Genomic DNA, 17,062 nt, shown 5'->3' with positions numbered 1-17,062 from the left:
TGCACCCCGGAGCCTGCACTCCCCTTCCCACACCCCAACCCTCTGCCTCAGCCCGGAGCCCCTCTTCTGCACCCCAACCCCCTCATCCCCAGCCCCACCCCAGAGCCCACACCCCCAGCCAAAGCCCTCACCCCCTCCCACAGCCCAACCCCTTGCCCTAGCCCCCCAAACCCCTCATTTCAGGCCCCAACCCAGAACCCACACCCTGTCACACCTGAACCCCCTCCCCAGCCAGGTGAAAATGAGCAAGTGAGTGAGGGTGAGGGAGAACAAGCGACAGAGAGAGGTGGGATGGAGTGAGGGGGGGTGAACTCAGAGAAGGGGCAGGGCAGGGGTGGGGAAAGCGTGTTCGGTTTTCTGCAAATACAAAGTTGGCAACCCTAGCCCCGCATACTCACTTCCAAGCAAGCAGAGGCCAACGGGAGATCAGGGAAATACAGATGGAGGAAGAATAAAGTTGAAGCATGAGCTGAAAATTATCTGCAGACAGAACTGCAGAGAGGTTGGGGCAGATGGAGATGTCGCAGAGGGATACCAGATGGAGCTCTGAACGCCTTGTGACTTATAGGGTGCCAGATGCCTCTTGATACATTGTAAAGCAAAATTAAAATGGTAAGGGGTACTTTGTACCCAGTCCTGAGATCACTACTGCAGGAGCTCAGTGGAGGACACCAAGGCATGTTTGGGAGTGACTTTGGACAATTCCCAAGAAATCATTACCGATAATAATACTTGGTGCTTTTTTAGCACTTTGCCAGCACTAATTATTCTGCACACAGCCCTTAGGAGGGGAGTGTGAAAGCATCATTGTACCTATTTTATAGAGGGGAAAGCTGAGGCAGGAAAGTTACATAACCTGCTCAAAGCCAGTGATTCAATTTCAGAACCAGAACTATAATTATGATTCATTGTTTGTATCATGTCTAAAACGTACGTGGCACTTTACAGGCACAGTCTGCATCCAATCGATCACAATCTATGGTCCCGATTCTGCAATGGGCTCAGTGTGAGCTCAGGGATCCACCCACACAGCGTTCATTGCAGGATTGGGGCCTAAATAAGACAGAACACAAACTGGTACAAAGGGGTAAAACAGGCTTGCAGCAGAAAGTGAGGCAAGTGGTTACAAGTACAAGATCATACAGTAGAACCTCAGAGTTAGGTACACCTCGGGAATGGAGGTTGTTTGTAACTCTGAAACGTTTGTAACTCTGAACAAAATGTTATAGTTGTTCTTTCAAAAGTTCCCAACTGGACATTGACATTATACAGCTTTGAAACTTTACTCTGCGGAAGAAAAATGCTTTTAACCATCTTAATTTAAATGAAACAAGCACAGAAACTGTTTCCTTATCTTGTCAAATCTTTTTTAAACTTTCCCTTTATTTTTTTAGTAGTTTACGTTTAATGCTGTATTTGCTTTTTTGTTTTGGTTTGGTTTTTTGTCTCTGCTGCTGCCTGATTGTGTACTTCTGGTTCCAAATGAGGTTTGTAGTTGACCGGTCAGTTCATAACTCTGGTGTGGGTAACTCTGAGGTTCTACTGTACTGTTGCTCAGAGCTGCACATGCATCTAGGAGGTTAGATTACAGTTGTTGGGAGCTGGGTAGTTTTAGTATATTTTAGTTTTTGTTTATATTATTTTTAAAAAGTAGTTTGACCTGGTCATGGGAAGTTGAGTTAGACAGTAGGAGGAGAATGGTGGGGGAATGGAAGAAAGGCCTTAAAATACTGGTGAAGTGGGAGGAGAGGTGACTGGGAGGGAGGAAAGGGAATTAAGGATTGCCCTTCTCCTAGTTCAGCGCTTATTTCTCCAAGCCGTATTGCCTCCCGCAAAGTGTCCAAAAACTGAAAAATATAGACAAAGCAGAGATGCAAAAATCTGCAAATCTGGTTATTTATGGAATGATGACCCCCTTATTTTAAACCCCCCCAAAAAAATCACATGGGAAAAAACAAAACCACAGTATTCCCAACCCAAAATGTTCAGAAAGCATGAGTCAGGCTCAACAAAAATCATGAGACTGGCCTTAAAATCACAAGAGTATGGAAAAATAACAGATTTGGCGTTCTTTTTACTTGCCTTCTGCTTTTGGAGCCTTTAGGATGCACTGGGGTCACACTTCGAAGCTTTCTCCACCGCCATGAGGGCTAGAAACTCACTTTTTCTTTAAGAACGAAGGCTGACACCATCACGTAATCACTTGACTCCAGGAGCTGGGGCTGTAAGGAAAACCATAATTATCGTGAGACTCATCACAAAAATCATGAGAGTTGGCAACACTGAATTAGGTTAAAAAGAATGGAAACAGCAACTTGGAAAGAAAATGATTTGAAAGGATAGATGTGTTACATAATCACTTCCAAGTTTCTCCTGCATTTGAAATGCACAGGAAGCAGATCCACCCCTTTTGTCCTTTTGAAAGTACAGCTTCACTTCAGGCTGATAAACCTGAAGAGCTACTATAGCTACAAAGCTTTTTCAGCTGCTGCCAGGATGGGAACGACACAGCTTCCATGCAGGTCCAGGAGTTTTTGCTTCGCTTTTAGTCTTTTCGTCATTCTGCTTCACCAAACTGCTGCAGAAAGAACGCTGAAATATGTGGTTGCCGTAAGTAGATGGCCTCATCGTTTAATTGCTGGCAATGATTTCAATGTGGTGTTCCTTGAATTGATAAAAATGTAAGATTTCAACCCCTCTTTGTACAGATTCCACAAGGAAAGAAATACTGTAGGCATTTCTTTGTACAGCGGATAATCAAGCCTCAAAGGCTCATCTTAATGAAGATAAAATAAGTCAAATTTTAAAGATTTTTTACAAGATAAAAGAACCCCCAAGATGAGTGGGTAAAGCACATGAACGGCAGTCAAGAGATTGGGGTTCTATCCTTGTCTGTCCCTCCCAGCCTTTGTGTGCCCATGTCAATCTCTGTGTGCCTCCGTTTCCCCATCTGTAGAATTGAGGATACTTACCTAGCTCATAGGTGTTTCAAAGGTAAATTTATTCATGTTTTTAAAGTTCTCTGAGATCTTCAAATGGAAGGCATGCTAGAAATGCAGGTATTTTATTTCTTATGACAGCTGAATTGGCCTAGCACTGTGCAGAGGCATACAAAGCCTCATTTATTTAGTGTTGTGATGTACATGCTGCATTAACTAGGAAGAATTTGGAAACTGGCTGCAACAATTTTTCATGGCCCATTTCTCGTTTTAAAGTCAAAAGAATAACAATACAGCATCCATTTCCCCTCAACAGATTTGGGGAGGCTTTCCCCTCAATTGATCTGGAATTTCAGTAGTATGTTTTGAAGCTGGCCCTTTATATCTTTTTCTTTATATACGGGTGGCAATGATTAAGAAGATGCAGTTTAAAGTGTTGCTTCCAATATAGAACCTTAGGCAGTGAAATGTATTGTTTGTAACAAGGAACGCTATTATACAAACATTCTTGTACCTTCCACAATTCCCAATGAGTGCTTATTGATCCTTGTAGAGAAAACAGTATTACCTATTGTGTCCTTACTCAACTGTCTGTGCCAAAGAAAGAAAATCTGTGATATTTCTTATGTCTCTGTTGGCTGACGTTAGTAGGAGTACCATTTGGCTTGTGGGCCAAAATGCCTTATCCTACTCCCGTTGACTTCAGTGGGAATCTCAAAGGGAATTGGATCAGGCACCAGGCAAAGAAGAGACCCAAGTTCTATTTTCAGCAACATGTTCAAAGTCTGTCCCATTCATTAGTGCATGTATATAGGAATATCTTAAGAGTATTAAAGTGAGTGAAAAAGCACTGAATGCACAGGTGGCATCAGGCAGATGGCATCATCTGGAGACTGGAACTCTCTAAAGCAGTGGTTCTGAAACGTATTAATTGGGCCCCCCTTCTTTGTGTCTGTAGTCGTTTATGTCCCTGCTCTCTCTCTCCCACCCCTGCCCCAGCTCTGAAGGCAAGGCATCCAGCTGTGAAGGCAGCGCACACCAGCAGCAACACAGAAGGATGGCAACATAAGTGTGGGAAGTAGAGGTGTGGAGGGTGCTGCAGCACCCCTAGGTTTTGCGTATGGGGGGTCCTGGCAGCTGGCCCCGTGTCTGGGGTTTGCTTCTGGCCCCATACCCAGGGCTCCTCTCCTGGCTCCAACCTCCTCACCCACCCCAAGCTGTGGCCCCCTTACCCCTCTCTGTGTCCCCCCTCCCGAAGCCACAGCCCTGCTCCCAGCCTTAGCTGGAGGGACCACTGAGGAGCGTGGACAGGGTTAAGGGGAGGTGCAGCTGTTCCAGTGCCACTGGGTGTCAGTGCGAAAAGTGATATTTGTCAATATCACTTTTCACAGCAGACTTAGAGTCCCATTGCCACCCTCACTTTTGCGCTGCTGCTGCTACCCCGACGTTGGCAGCTGGAGCCCCAGCGCTTCCATGTGATGGATGTGGGGGGAATGAAAGCCCAAGCCGGCTACCTCTGGTGAGGGATTGAGGCGGGGTGGGGGAATAAGAAGAGGCTGGGGCTCCAGCTGTCAGCCCCAGGCTGCCGGGACTCCAGCTGTCCCCTTTATCCCCACCTCCCAGATGTGCATGGCCCTTCTGCATGAGCCCCAGCCACTCGTGACTGACAGCCAGAGCTCTTTCCCGCCCGCCCCTCCCCCCCCAAAAAGGCTACAGCTCTCATGCCTTCGGAGGTCTGCCGCATAGTTTGAGAAAGCAACTTAAGCTTGAGCTGAATAGGTGTAACTATGTTCTACAAATTGATGTCCTAACCCAATTTATTAATTGAGAGTTCTGCAGAGCCATTCATAGGAGGTGCTCACTTTCTTGGAGAATCAGGTCCTTAATATCTAAGAACCACCTCTTTACCTCTGTTCCATTCACTTTCTGCCACCCACTGAAAAAGAACATAGTACTCCATTTATTTCTAGGATAGCATACACCATTTTATTTATTTCCTTACTTACAATAATTGCTATTCCAGAGAATTTTCATGTAAATTGTCCTCCTTTTCAGATAAAGGCTAAATTATTCTAGTATTCCAGTTACACTTTAGCTGGTTGAGCAATCAGCTATACAATTCCTATAGATCTGGTCTTACTATCAGAGTATATTTCCCCTTCCCTGGCACAGCTTCACTGGGTTGAATTCTTATCTTTTAGGTGTTGTCTCCTGGACTTGCTGATTTGAATTTGAACGATATACTGAAATGATGTGCCAAAATGGAAACCATTTTCACCCCTTTCTTTTTCTTATTACTGTACTTTTCCCTCCTAGCAGCAAGTCACAGCATAAAGCACACCTGCAGCAGTAAACAAGACAAATGTTTCCCTTTCTTATTTTCAGGACTTTGCCAGATTCTGAAAAGCTGCCAAGCTTTCTCCAGCTGACGTTCACCTTTGCGCTGACTCTGCACTTTGTGCTTTACAGACCACTAGTTCTTTTGCCTGAACAGGAATAATTTAAGTCATTTTATCAAAATGCTATTTTGACTTTCCTTCTGACGTGTAAACTTTAACCTCCACTGGAGCTGTTGTGCACGGCCCTGATGCTGAATGTCAAATGCAATCTGGTAGAAAAAAATGGGAAATATCTAGCAGAATCCCATTCGGTAGAAATGAACTTCTAAGACATTGCATCTATAAATCACAGATTCCTAGAGACATATATTCCCCACCCATGGATATAGGAAAGAAGTCACTCGCCCAAAAGGTGAGTCGTTTCTGAAAAGCTGCAGCTGCGCCACATCCTCCCCGTTGTAACACAGGATAGGCAGCATTGGAGAAGAGGCAGAGGGGTGTGGCACACAGGCAAAGAACCCAGGAATAATGATAGTCCAAACACTTTGGAACCTTGAGCAAACCTGCTCAGCTTCCCAGCCTCTGTGGATTTCCTGGCACTGGTAGCATGGCTGGTTTCACTGCATGCTGCTTTTGCCTCCCCACTCTCTATATGATCTCTCCGTTGGGGTTAATAGGGCACAGAGTGAGCATCAGGGATCATAATTACCCAGAGCCATATATTTCAGCATAATTTGCTATGTTTTCCAATGGACAATACCAGATGTTCCCCGCCCACTGAATTTCCCCTTCCCCTCTTTTTTGTGCATTATGGTTCTGCCACCTAACTGGTGCACAGGAGCAGGTGGTGGCTACATAATGCCTCCATATGATTCACAAGTCCTCCCCTACCCACACTTGCCATTTTCTCTGCTCTGAGGTATGCAAGGAGAGATGGATCCCAGCTGTGAAGTTCAGATTCAAACTTCTACAAACTTGATGGAGTCATTCGAATGCAGGGTTTTAGCTTGGGCTCATCTCTGGAGAGATGGAAACAAGATAAGGAAAAATCAGGCAAGGAAGAGATAGGGAAAGGACAAAAGGGAAGGAAACCCTGCTTATAAATATTGTTCAAACACAATATTGGGAGGCAATTTGTTTTGGTTAAACCTACCTACTCAACCTCCTCCTCTGTTGTGACATGGGCTAACTTAATTGCCAGAAACTTATTGATTGGTAATATGTTCTGGATGGTGTTACAGACACATTTCAAGTTCAACCTGTTTGAAACTCAAGAAAACATAATTCAGAGATGACTGGAGTAACTCACCATGACCCCAAGATCAGGAGAGGACATTGGGGTTTCTAGTCTAAACCATGGGGGAGATGTCCAAAGGCATAAATGCCAGTTAGGCACTTAACTTCCACGGACTTCCAATGGGTATTAGATGCCTAACTGCCATTTGTGCCTTTGGAAATCTCTCTCCCACTCTCCCCAATATCTGCAAAGCTCAGAAGCAGTAAAATACACAAACCAAATTCTGTGTTGCATAAAGGCATTAAACTGAAGCTGGATGAAAACAAAACCACAATGAACACCTATGCAGTCAATGAACATAGCATATGACACAAATGAAAGAACACCGATGTATGCTTTCATAAAACACTACCTCCCTCCCTGAGGACTGGTTGAGTAAAATATTTGAATTAATGATGCTGAAGTGAACACATTTATCAAGGGAAACTGCTCTCATTTTGTCCCATCTCCATATCTCCTCCCCGCTCTGCCTTTTTCTGTTTCCCAGTGTCACCAGTACAAAAAGCTACTCTTGCCATCACACAATCCCTTCTCTCTTTTTTCCCCTTTCATCCTGCCATTCTCTACTGAACTGCCAGGTGAAACTAAGAAAGCTCCAAGTTGCTACAACATGGGTTTGCTTTAAACTTAACTGGAAGTAACAGCTCCATTTTAACAAGAGGTAAAAGGTCTAAGTGTCAACTTTGAAATGCACATTTATAGCGCAAGGAGCACCTGGATCTTGGACCACAGTTGAGGTTTATGAGTTTGTTATAGCTGCCTACTTAGGCTGGTTAGTCCTTTAGATCCACCAATAGCAATTCATGCCTTTAGTGCGAAAGATATCAACTTCAATCCCCTCTCCCAACCTGAGCAAGGTAAGTTTCAAAAGTAGCACACCACATTTGGGGCTTGAACTCAAGCAGACCTCAGATGCTTGGGAAGCTCAGTCACATGTATTTCCTAGAACCATGGGCTTAGGCCTCAGTAGTCTTTATTCAGCTCTTCACCCTTCCAATACAGAGAAATGGAGTTACATAAAGTTTATACTATGCAATGATCTTTGGATGAAGACATACAAACCAAGGTCTTTTCTGCTTTGTGTGGACTTAAAGAAGCCATGGCACTTTTTAGAAGAGGGCAAATCCCTCCTCTTCTGAAAAAAGGTTTCTTTAATCTATACCGAACAGAAAGGATGCTGGTTTATATGTTTTCATCTTAAAAAAATTCCCATGCACATTCCCACTCTTTACCCACCCAGACAGAGCTACAATGCTGTTTTACTCGGCACGATAAATGCTCTTGAATGAGAGAATTGGAACTGAAGAGTATGCAAGAAGTTATGTTGCATACAGAGTACAGGATGCTGAGTGCTACTATTACAAATCTACCATGATTTTAGTGACTTTCTACTAATTAACAAATAAGGCACGCTTCTGTATCAAGGGCTCGAGCCAACAATCATTGAAGTCTACAGAAATCTTTCTACTGAATCATAGAATCATAGAATCATAGAATATCAGGGTTGGAAGGGACCCCTGAAGGTCATCTAGTCCAACCCCCTGCTCGAAGCAGGACCAATTCCCAGTTAAACCATCCCAGCCAGGGCTTTGTCAAGCCTGACCTTAAAAACCTCTAAGGAAGGAGATTCTACCACCTCCCTAGGTAACGCATTCCAGTGTTTCACCACCCTCATAGTGAAAAAGTTTTTCCTAATATCCAATCTAAACCTCCCCCACTGCAACTTGAGACCATTACTCCTCGTTCTGTCATCTGCTACCATTGAGAACAGTCTAGAGCCATCCTCTTTGGAACCCCCTTTCAGGTAGTTGAAAGCAGCTATCAAATCCCCCCTCATTCTTCTCTTCTGCAGGCTAAACAATCCCAGTTCCCTCAGCCTCTCCTCATAAGTCATGTGTTCTAGACCCCTAATCATTTTTGTTGCCCTTCGCTGGACTCTCTCCAATTTATCCACATCCTTCTTGTAGTGTGGGGCCCAAAACTGGACACAGTACTCCAGATGAGGCCTCACCAATGTCGAATAGAGGGGGACGATCACGTCCCTCGATCTGCTCGCTATGCCCCTACTTATACATCCCAAAATGCCATTGGCCTTCTTGGCAACAAGGGCACACTGCTGACTCATATCCAGCTTCTCGTCCACTGTCACCCCAAGGTCCTTTTCCGCAGAACTGCTGCCTAGCCATTCGGTCCCTAGTCTGTAGCGGTGCATTGGATTCTTCCATCCTAAGTGCAGGACCCTGTACTTATCCTTATTGAACCTCATCAGATTTCTTTTGGCCCAATCCTCCAATTTGTCTAGGTCCTTCTGTATCCTATCCCTCCCCTCCAGCGTATCTACCACTCCTCCCAGTTTAGTATCATCCGCAAATTTGCTGAGAGTGCAATCCACACCATCCTCCAGATCATTTATGAAGATATTGAACAAAACCGGCCCCAGGACCGACCTTTGGGGCACTCCACTTGATACCGGCTGCCAACTAGACATGGAGCCATTGATCACTACCCGTTGAGCCCGACAATCTAGCCAGCTTTCTACCCACCTTATAGTGCATTCATCCAGCCCATACTTCCTTAACTTGCTGACAAGAATACTGTGGGAGACCGTGTCAAAAGCTTTGCTAAAGTCAAGAAACAATACATCCACTGCTTTCCCTTCATCCACAGAACCAGTAATCTCATCATAAAAGGCGATTAGATTAGTCAGGCATGACCTTCCCTTGGTGAATCCATGCTGGCTGTTCCTGATCACTTTCCTCTCATGCAAGTACTTCAAGATTGATTCCTTGAGGACCTGCTCCATGATTTTTCCAGGGACTGAGGTGAGGCTGACTGGCCTGTAGTTCCCAGGATCCTCCTTCTTCCATTTTTTAAAGATTGGCACTACATTAGCCTTTTTCCAGTCATCCGGGACTTCCCCCGTTCGCCACGAGTTTTCAAAGATAATGGCCAATGGCTCTGCAATCACAGCCGCCAATTCCTTCAGCACTCTCGGATGCAACTCGTCCGGCCCCATGGACTTGTGCACGTCCAGCTTTTCTAAATAGTCCCTAACCACCTCTATCTCCACAGAGGGCTGGCCATCTCTTCCCCATTTTGTGATGCCCAGCGCAGCAGTCTGGGAGCTGACCTTGTTAGTGAAAACAGAGGCAAAAAAAGCATTGAGTACATTAGCTTTTTCCACATCCTCTGTCACTAGGTTGCCTCCCTCATTCAGTAAGGGGCCCACACTTTCCTTGGCTTTCTTCTTGTTGCCAACATACCTGAAGAAACCCTTCTTGTTACTCTTGACATCTCTCGCTAGCTGCAGCTCCAGGTGCGATTTGGCCCTCCTGATTTCATTCCTACATGCCCGAGCAATATTTTTATACTCTTCCCTGGTCATATGTCCAACCTTCCACTTCTTGTAAGCTTCTTTTTTATGTTTAAGATCCGCTAGGATTTCACCGTTAAGCCAAGCTGGTCGCCTGCCATATTTACTATTCTTTCGACTCATTGGGATGGTTTGTCCCTGTAACCTCAACAAGGATTCCTTGAAATACAGCCAGCTCTCCTGGACTCCTTTCCCCTTCAAGTTAGTCCCCCAGGGGATCCTGGCCATCAATGGGAGTTGGTCTGGGCAACTTCCATGTACTTAAAATTAGAAGAAAGTATCTTGCTATGAAGTTATATTGTGGGCGCATGCAAATTGCATAGTTGACTTTTAATTGGGAATTTAATCTTCATTCTTAGCAAAGGCATCAGCTTCTTCAAAAGAGCAAATTAATCCCACAAGAGACTTGTGGTATGTCAACGTGACAAAAACGTGGGCAAAGAAACAAGCGACTTTTCTTCCCCATCCCCCCAGCAGGTCCCTCATTCCCTCCCACCCTGTCCACTTGATTCAATCATCAGGGAACACAGCTCTTTACTTAATTATCTTGTCATTAGAGGTGCCCTGAGAAGGGATTAAAAACACTGTTTTGAGATTTTAAATCAGTAACAAAAAATGTGTGGAACTAAAAATTATATATAAATATATGTAGTATACATTATATTGAATAATGTACATTATATTGAAAATCAGATTCTCCTTTGCTTACATCCCAACACCTGAGTTCAGGAATTTAGGATTATGTGTTGTTGATAACATTAGCACCTTACAGAAAGCTTCCTTATGCTGTTTTAGGTGTTAGTCGGGACATCTACTCTAGCAAGATGAACTCTGAATTGGTAAAAATACAGTTACATTCACCTTAAAGGACTGGCAGCTTTTCTTTATTTTTAACACTCACCTTACCACCTGCTGTTTGTGCATATTGGTACTGAGGGCTACCAGGAAGGTGGGCATGGTAATTGGCACTTTTAGGGGAGTGGTTAAAAGCTGCATGCTTTAGTTTACCAGCTGTAAAGTGAATATAAATAATAATAATACACCTCACAGCAGGTACTGGGGGACTTAATTAATATTTGTAAATTTTTGTGAGCTTCTGGGATGAAAGGTGCACTTGCAGTGGAAAGTATTATTTACAATGAAACTGTTTGCAAAATCAAATTGCATTGTGGAAGTGTGATGCATTTATTCTCCAAGAGGCATTCAGTCCATAGTACTGCAAAGGCAAAGTCAGGGAATGAGTCTGAAATTATTTTAAAAAGTGTACAGGATAAAATGGGGGGGGGCGTTGGGGTGGAGGGCATTTTTGTGATGAGAGAAATTCAGTTATTCAGAGCTATTTAAAACAGAATATGTAGGGCTGGTATTTTCTTTGTACCCTGGAATAAAAGGACCACAAAAGCAATCATATATGCCCTCTGATGCATGACTCATGTCACCGCTTGCCTTGCACGTGCATGCACAGTAGCTCATGTGTTCTGCTTATCAGACGGACCAAACTCTCAGGGCAAAATTCTGGTCCCGTTGAAGTTAATAGCAAAACTCCCAATGACTTCAAAGAGCCAGGATTTCACTCCAAGTCCACCCAAAATCTAGGTGGGTACCTTCTTAAATCAATCAGATTTACATGGCACACCAGTCATTTCAGACATATGTAAAGGACAAAAAATTCAATACCCCCTGTTTTCAGGGTTAATGGAAACAAATTCTTGAATTCAAACTTTTAAAAACAGTCCTATCATCTGAGGAGACCAAAACAGGAGGTAACATTGAGATAACATATTTTAGGATCTAGATGCAATGGAGACAGATTGTGCCTTGCCCTTATGCAAGAGTGTGTATGGGGGGGCGGGGAATAGCAGTCAGTAGATATTTACTAAGGTAGTGATATTTTTTTATATAATGTGACCACATTGGAATGACTGTGAAAATGGAAAGGAAGTATCACAGAATTAGACTTCAATTGCAATACATGGAAATAATATTCTAAATTATATTACTAACAAATCAATGGCCAACTCTTTCAAACTTGGGTGTCAAAGCTAAGAACCTAAATCCATATTTAGGCCCCTGAATCTATGGTCTGCTTTTCAGAGGTGAGCATTCACAAGTCAATCAGGCCACTTGTTTAGGTGCCCAAATATGACTTTGGAAGCCTACCTCTGGAATTCAGGTTCAAAATTTTGGCCAATATACTTTTATGTCCTATGTGGGAAATATCATAAGACTCTTCCCATTTACAGTTCAGTGGGCATTGGAATGATACCCCAATATCTTAATATATACTTCAATCCGACTTGATGCGTTGACCTGTGTTTCTGCAGACTCTCCAGTTCTTTGGATTGCCCAAGAGGTGCTAGGACTAAAATGATATGCTAGTCTTCCAGACAAGTAAAAAGGAAACCCAAAGGGAATTAATTCAGTCTTTGATTCATCTCACTAGATTTTTCGACATGGTGACCGAACTCCAATTCAAAACTTTCCAACTGGTCTACACAAAGAAAGCAAATGGCCACAGGGATTTGGACAGCTTACCAAGGTTTGTTGGCTTTTCACAGAAATGAGAACATTAATGCAATAAAAATTATGGAGGTGTCTGATCTGTGATTGAAAAATATTAGCAACTAACCAGGTAGGTGTAATTCATAAATTAAACCTTTAGTGCAGTGATATTTCACCAGTAGGTGTTAAATTCGATCTGGCTCTTTATAGGTAGAGATGTGACTCTCAGCCTGGGGGGAAGGTATTGCACACCTTCCTGATGATGTGGCTGCATTAAGATAAGAGGCCATTTAAATTTTAAAAAAGCATGCCAGTTAGACCTGTATTTGTGTTGGTAATCCATTTAAAACAAGAAAAAACTTTTGTCTTAGCTTGTAGAAAGCTGCTCTAATTTATTTTTATTAATAATTTTTAAATGTTCCATGCATTATATTTTATTCTTAGTATGTGAAATTTTTTTGTGGATATCAATAAAAGTGCTTTTTTGGCTGCTAAAGGTTAAGGGATCCTACCCACAGCCTTGGAGAGATCTAATAGAACAGATAAAATACCACTCCAAGACATGTTAGCAGCTGCTGTTAAACCAAATACAAGTTGGCAGAATGTAATTAAAGGGATGAGAATCAATCTACAAACTCAGGAGTCAGATCAATAATTCAGTAACAATGAGTTGCTATGAATAAGCCAATCATTTTCTTCATAAGTATTTGGATCACATAAACAAACATACTCATTTGACACTAACTGACCACTCAACTTAATGGGCATGATTCTCTTCACACACCCCACAGTGTAAATCAGGAATAACTCTGCTGAAGTCAGTGGAGTTACATCAGTGTGAAAGCTCTAAGTGAGAGTAGAATCTAAGTGACAGTATAATCCATCTCTCCCAGCAGGACATGAACTATGACGTAACACCCTCAGTATCTTAGAAAGTATAGTGTCCTAATATACTGAGACTAGGTTATGGATATAATTGAACTTTCCCGTTGAAAAACAAGATGTAAACATGCACAAAGCATACAATATGGCATAAAAATGGTTAATGATCACTGGAAAAATTCACTGAAGACAGAAGGAAGAGTGGAAAGGAAAGCTGTATTAAAGTTTCACAACCACCTTAAACTGACACTCACCTGTACTGCTGTCCACACAGATTGGAATGCAGCAACAATATGAGCTTGGACAGTATATGCGGAAAAGATACTCAAACTTCCTGAATGCCACATACAACCGGCATGAGGTAAGCATCAGAATTTGTGTGAAGGAAATTTCTCTTGCACCATTGGACTGTGAAACTTGTACTTCTGGGTCAAAAAAAATCAACCCACCATATTAAAGCAAGAGATAAGGTTAACAAAATTTCAGCATTTTTGAAAATCAGGCCACTTAATTAGCTGCATAAATATAAATTAAGGAGCCTAATGTTAAGCACCTAAATTTGAAAATTCTGGCCACACAGCATATCATATAAAGGATTAACAGAATTTCAGAAAGTCACAAGAGAGGGGGGGAAACTGCATTACAGTCCCACATTTCCCTAAAATCCTGCCCCACTGGGCTAATGGATGAGGCTAAAGATGAGAAATGCTCTAAGCACGGCTGAAATGGCTGATACTCAGATGATATCCTTATCAGGGTCCTGTTATCTGAGAAAATTCTTCTTGAGAAAAATGTATATAATGGAAGTAATAGGGTATACTGTGAACTATGATGGGCAAGGGAATGAAGGCAGCCACAGCAAATACCGTGTGTAAACTGTCAACCTTGCCCCGGAAATGGCACACAGGAGTAATTTAAAACACACCTTAAACATACCAACCTATACACAGAGGTGCTGGAACAATTTTTATAGTAGGGGTTCCGAACCAAACTGTAAACCCTGTATATAATAGAAACCACTTCAAGTCAGGGGATGCTGCAGTACCCCTGCATCCCTAGTTCCAGCTCCTATGCCTATACATGCTTGTATCTCAGAGGAACAGATAAATGTTTTTTTTAATCTAGATTTTAGTGCTTCTTCATAATTTTTTCCGTGTTTAGATTCCAAGGTGAAAGGTGCCTTTGAGAAATTCCATTTAGACTGATGAAGTAGAGTCCTAGAAACAGGACTTAAGTGTGACTTAAGTGGTGCACAAATCTACCGCTAGCCCTCTGCACAAGGGTGAATTTCACCTTTTGTGATTTATGCAAAACAGGAGAAAGGAAAAGAGGGAAGCATAGAATGGGAATTTGGATCATTGTTGTTAATTATTAGGAAAAAATTATTTTTGTCATTTTACTTTCAGATTTTCATTCAAAGCACAGACTATGATCGAACCATTATGAGCGCTCAGGTATATCTCGCCGGACTCTTCCCCCCAGTGGCCAATCAGATCTGGAATCCCCAGATCCTTTGGCAACCCATCCCGGTTCACACTATGCCACTATCACAAGACCATGTGAGTACCAACTGGGAACTTTCCACCTCTGATCAGATTTTTCAGTAGGAACACGAATTAGGAGATGAGAACGTAACTCTCCTCTCAACATGTTCAATCCAACAGAAAACACCTTCCATAGCTGGTGGGCTATAAAAGTGCCACATTCAGTCATGCAGGCCCAGCCATAATTGTTGCATGAAAGTAAACAGGGACTGAACAGCTGACATGCATTCCTCATCACCGTCTCCTCCACAGGGAAGCTCTGACATTATGCTGTCAGGAATGAAGCTGAGGAAGTTCCACTAAAATCTTTTCATGGGGGCTGGTTCTTTCTTTCAGACAGACAGACCTTTAAGGTGGTTTCAAGTTTAAATTTGCTTTGAATTCTTCCCTGCCTGACAGGTTTGCTCCTGAGGTCAGCCAAGGAGAGAAGTTTACATCAAAACTGTAACAATCTCTCTGTGGTTATTACTAATTTATACTGCAGTAGCACCCAGGAGCCTCAGTCATAGATTGGAGCCCCATTGTGCTAGGTGCTGTATAAACACATAATTGAAAGACAGAACCAACCCTGAGAAGCATACAAACCAAGTGAATGTATCTAACAAATGATAGGGCAGGTAGAAGCTATGGCATAAACAACTCTTTCTGACTGACTCAGGTACAGATCTGTCAGCCAGGGGGTGCTGCTGCAACGAGGCACTGTGCAGGCCAAAGATTTAACAAGAACCAAAGCTGCGGAGAGCAGGGACAGAAAGGGCTTCATTCCTCGTGCTACCTCCAGTGCTTTGAGGAAACAGAAACAAGGATCAATAAAACCACCACCCGCCATGTCATCAAGGTCATCAGAGGATGGGTCACAGTCATTAGGCCACCATGCCTGTCTACTCCAGAGATGTTCATGAGCATTACGCCATTCTAAAGCCATGTGTGAAAGTGAGATGGGGGGGGTGCTTCAAGCAAACTGGATCAGACACAATGTGACTCAGCTTGAACCTTCATTCTGCCCTCCAATGAAGCAAGAGGAAGGGAGGTTTTCAGGTGGGAAGGGCTTGAAAGTGGTTTTGATAAGCATCAGACCTGTCAGATGTTTATCCAAACCAAACCTCCAAACCCTCTGAGTCACCACTTTAAAAGGAAAGGGAGCTGCGGGAGGAGGCAACCTCATTTGCATGAGTGCTCTTCTTCCCTGTCAGCTCTGCAACTTTCCCAGATGGGGGAATTAACCTGGTCACAGATTATTTTCTTGTGATCCATTAAGAACTGACAGGTAGCAGCACTGTGTACTACTTAATGAAACCAAAGGGAGTGGCTTAAGTAATAACACCCAAAGGGTGGTAATTAAGCTATACAGCAAAAGGAGTATTTGTTATGATGCAATAAAAAACAACATTCCAAAGCTTTCCATCTTAGCCTTGAACCTCCAAGGTATGCCGCTATTGCAGAAGAACACACACTCTGGAGGTCATGCAATATTTCCAATTTAAAGCGTTAACTCCTCTCTGCTAGCATCTGCTTCAGTGAGGAAGGCCTACGTCTAGGGGGAAGCACTAGAGGTGCATTCTGCCCAATTTACCGGGAGAGAAATTCACATTAGGTCAGAGAAGGCCAATACAAGACACGCGACACTTAAGTCCCACTTAAGCCATCAAAGTTGGGCTTAAGCAGGAGTGAAGTGATGCATGGGTTGTGCAGATTCTTTGAATAGGGATGAATTTCACACATGGCGTATTAAGCAGTAATGACGCTATTACATAGGCACCCTTTCAATACTTAGGAGCACAGTTCACTTCTGTCTCTTGTTTATTCCCAAGAATACTCAATGGCAAAACATGTACCAGGTTATTGTGGCTCCACTGAAAAAATGCCATATTTTACACATGAATCGGAGAGCAGGATTTAGACTGAGAAATCAAACTTTCAGCCGTCTTGTATGCCGTTTCCAGTGCTGGGCTGCATTTGGTGTGACTCAGGAGCTGAGAAGTGAGGAAAAAAGGAGTTTCAAATGCCTTTACACTGTGGATCCTGGGAACTGGGCCAGTTCTCGAGCAATTCTAAGATATGCACAGCAGCTTAAGAGGGTCATTCTGACAGCCAGGGATCAGCTAGATTAACAGCTTCCTGGACATGCCAGCAAAATCTTCCACTGCCCAAATTCACCAAGTGTATGAACAACTTGCACCAATGGA

The 17,062-nt window shown here is 43.1% G+C and overlaps 1 protein-coding gene across 1 annotated transcript in view; it reads left to right on the top strand.

Annotated features, from left to right (window-relative positions):
* The first annotated feature begins 2,496 nt into the window (after nucleotides 1-2,496).
* LOC144260176 (prostatic acid phosphatase-like) overlaps nucleotides 2,497-17,062 on the top strand; it is a 61,432-nt gene continuing 46,866 nt past the window's right edge. Inside the window, exons 1-4 of the mRNA XM_077808731.1 lie at nucleotides 2,497-2,610; nucleotides 12,392-12,487; nucleotides 13,607-13,693; nucleotides 14,739-14,891. Coding sequence (XP_077664857.1) covers nucleotides 2,497-2,610; nucleotides 12,392-12,487; nucleotides 13,607-13,693; nucleotides 14,739-14,891 — 450 coding nt within the window. The remainder of the gene's footprint in view (nucleotides 2,611-12,391; nucleotides 12,488-13,606; nucleotides 13,694-14,738; nucleotides 14,892-17,062) is intronic.

Source organism: Eretmochelys imbricata, chromosome 2, assembly GCF_965152235.1.
Source record: "Eretmochelys imbricata isolate rEreImb1 chromosome 2, rEreImb1.hap1, whole genome shotgun sequence".
Classification (NCBI taxonomy): domain Eukaryota; kingdom Metazoa; phylum Chordata; order Testudines; family Cheloniidae; genus Eretmochelys; species Eretmochelys imbricata.
Note: the sequence above shows the minus strand (reverse complement) of the source record. Positions and strands in the feature narration are given on the sequence as shown.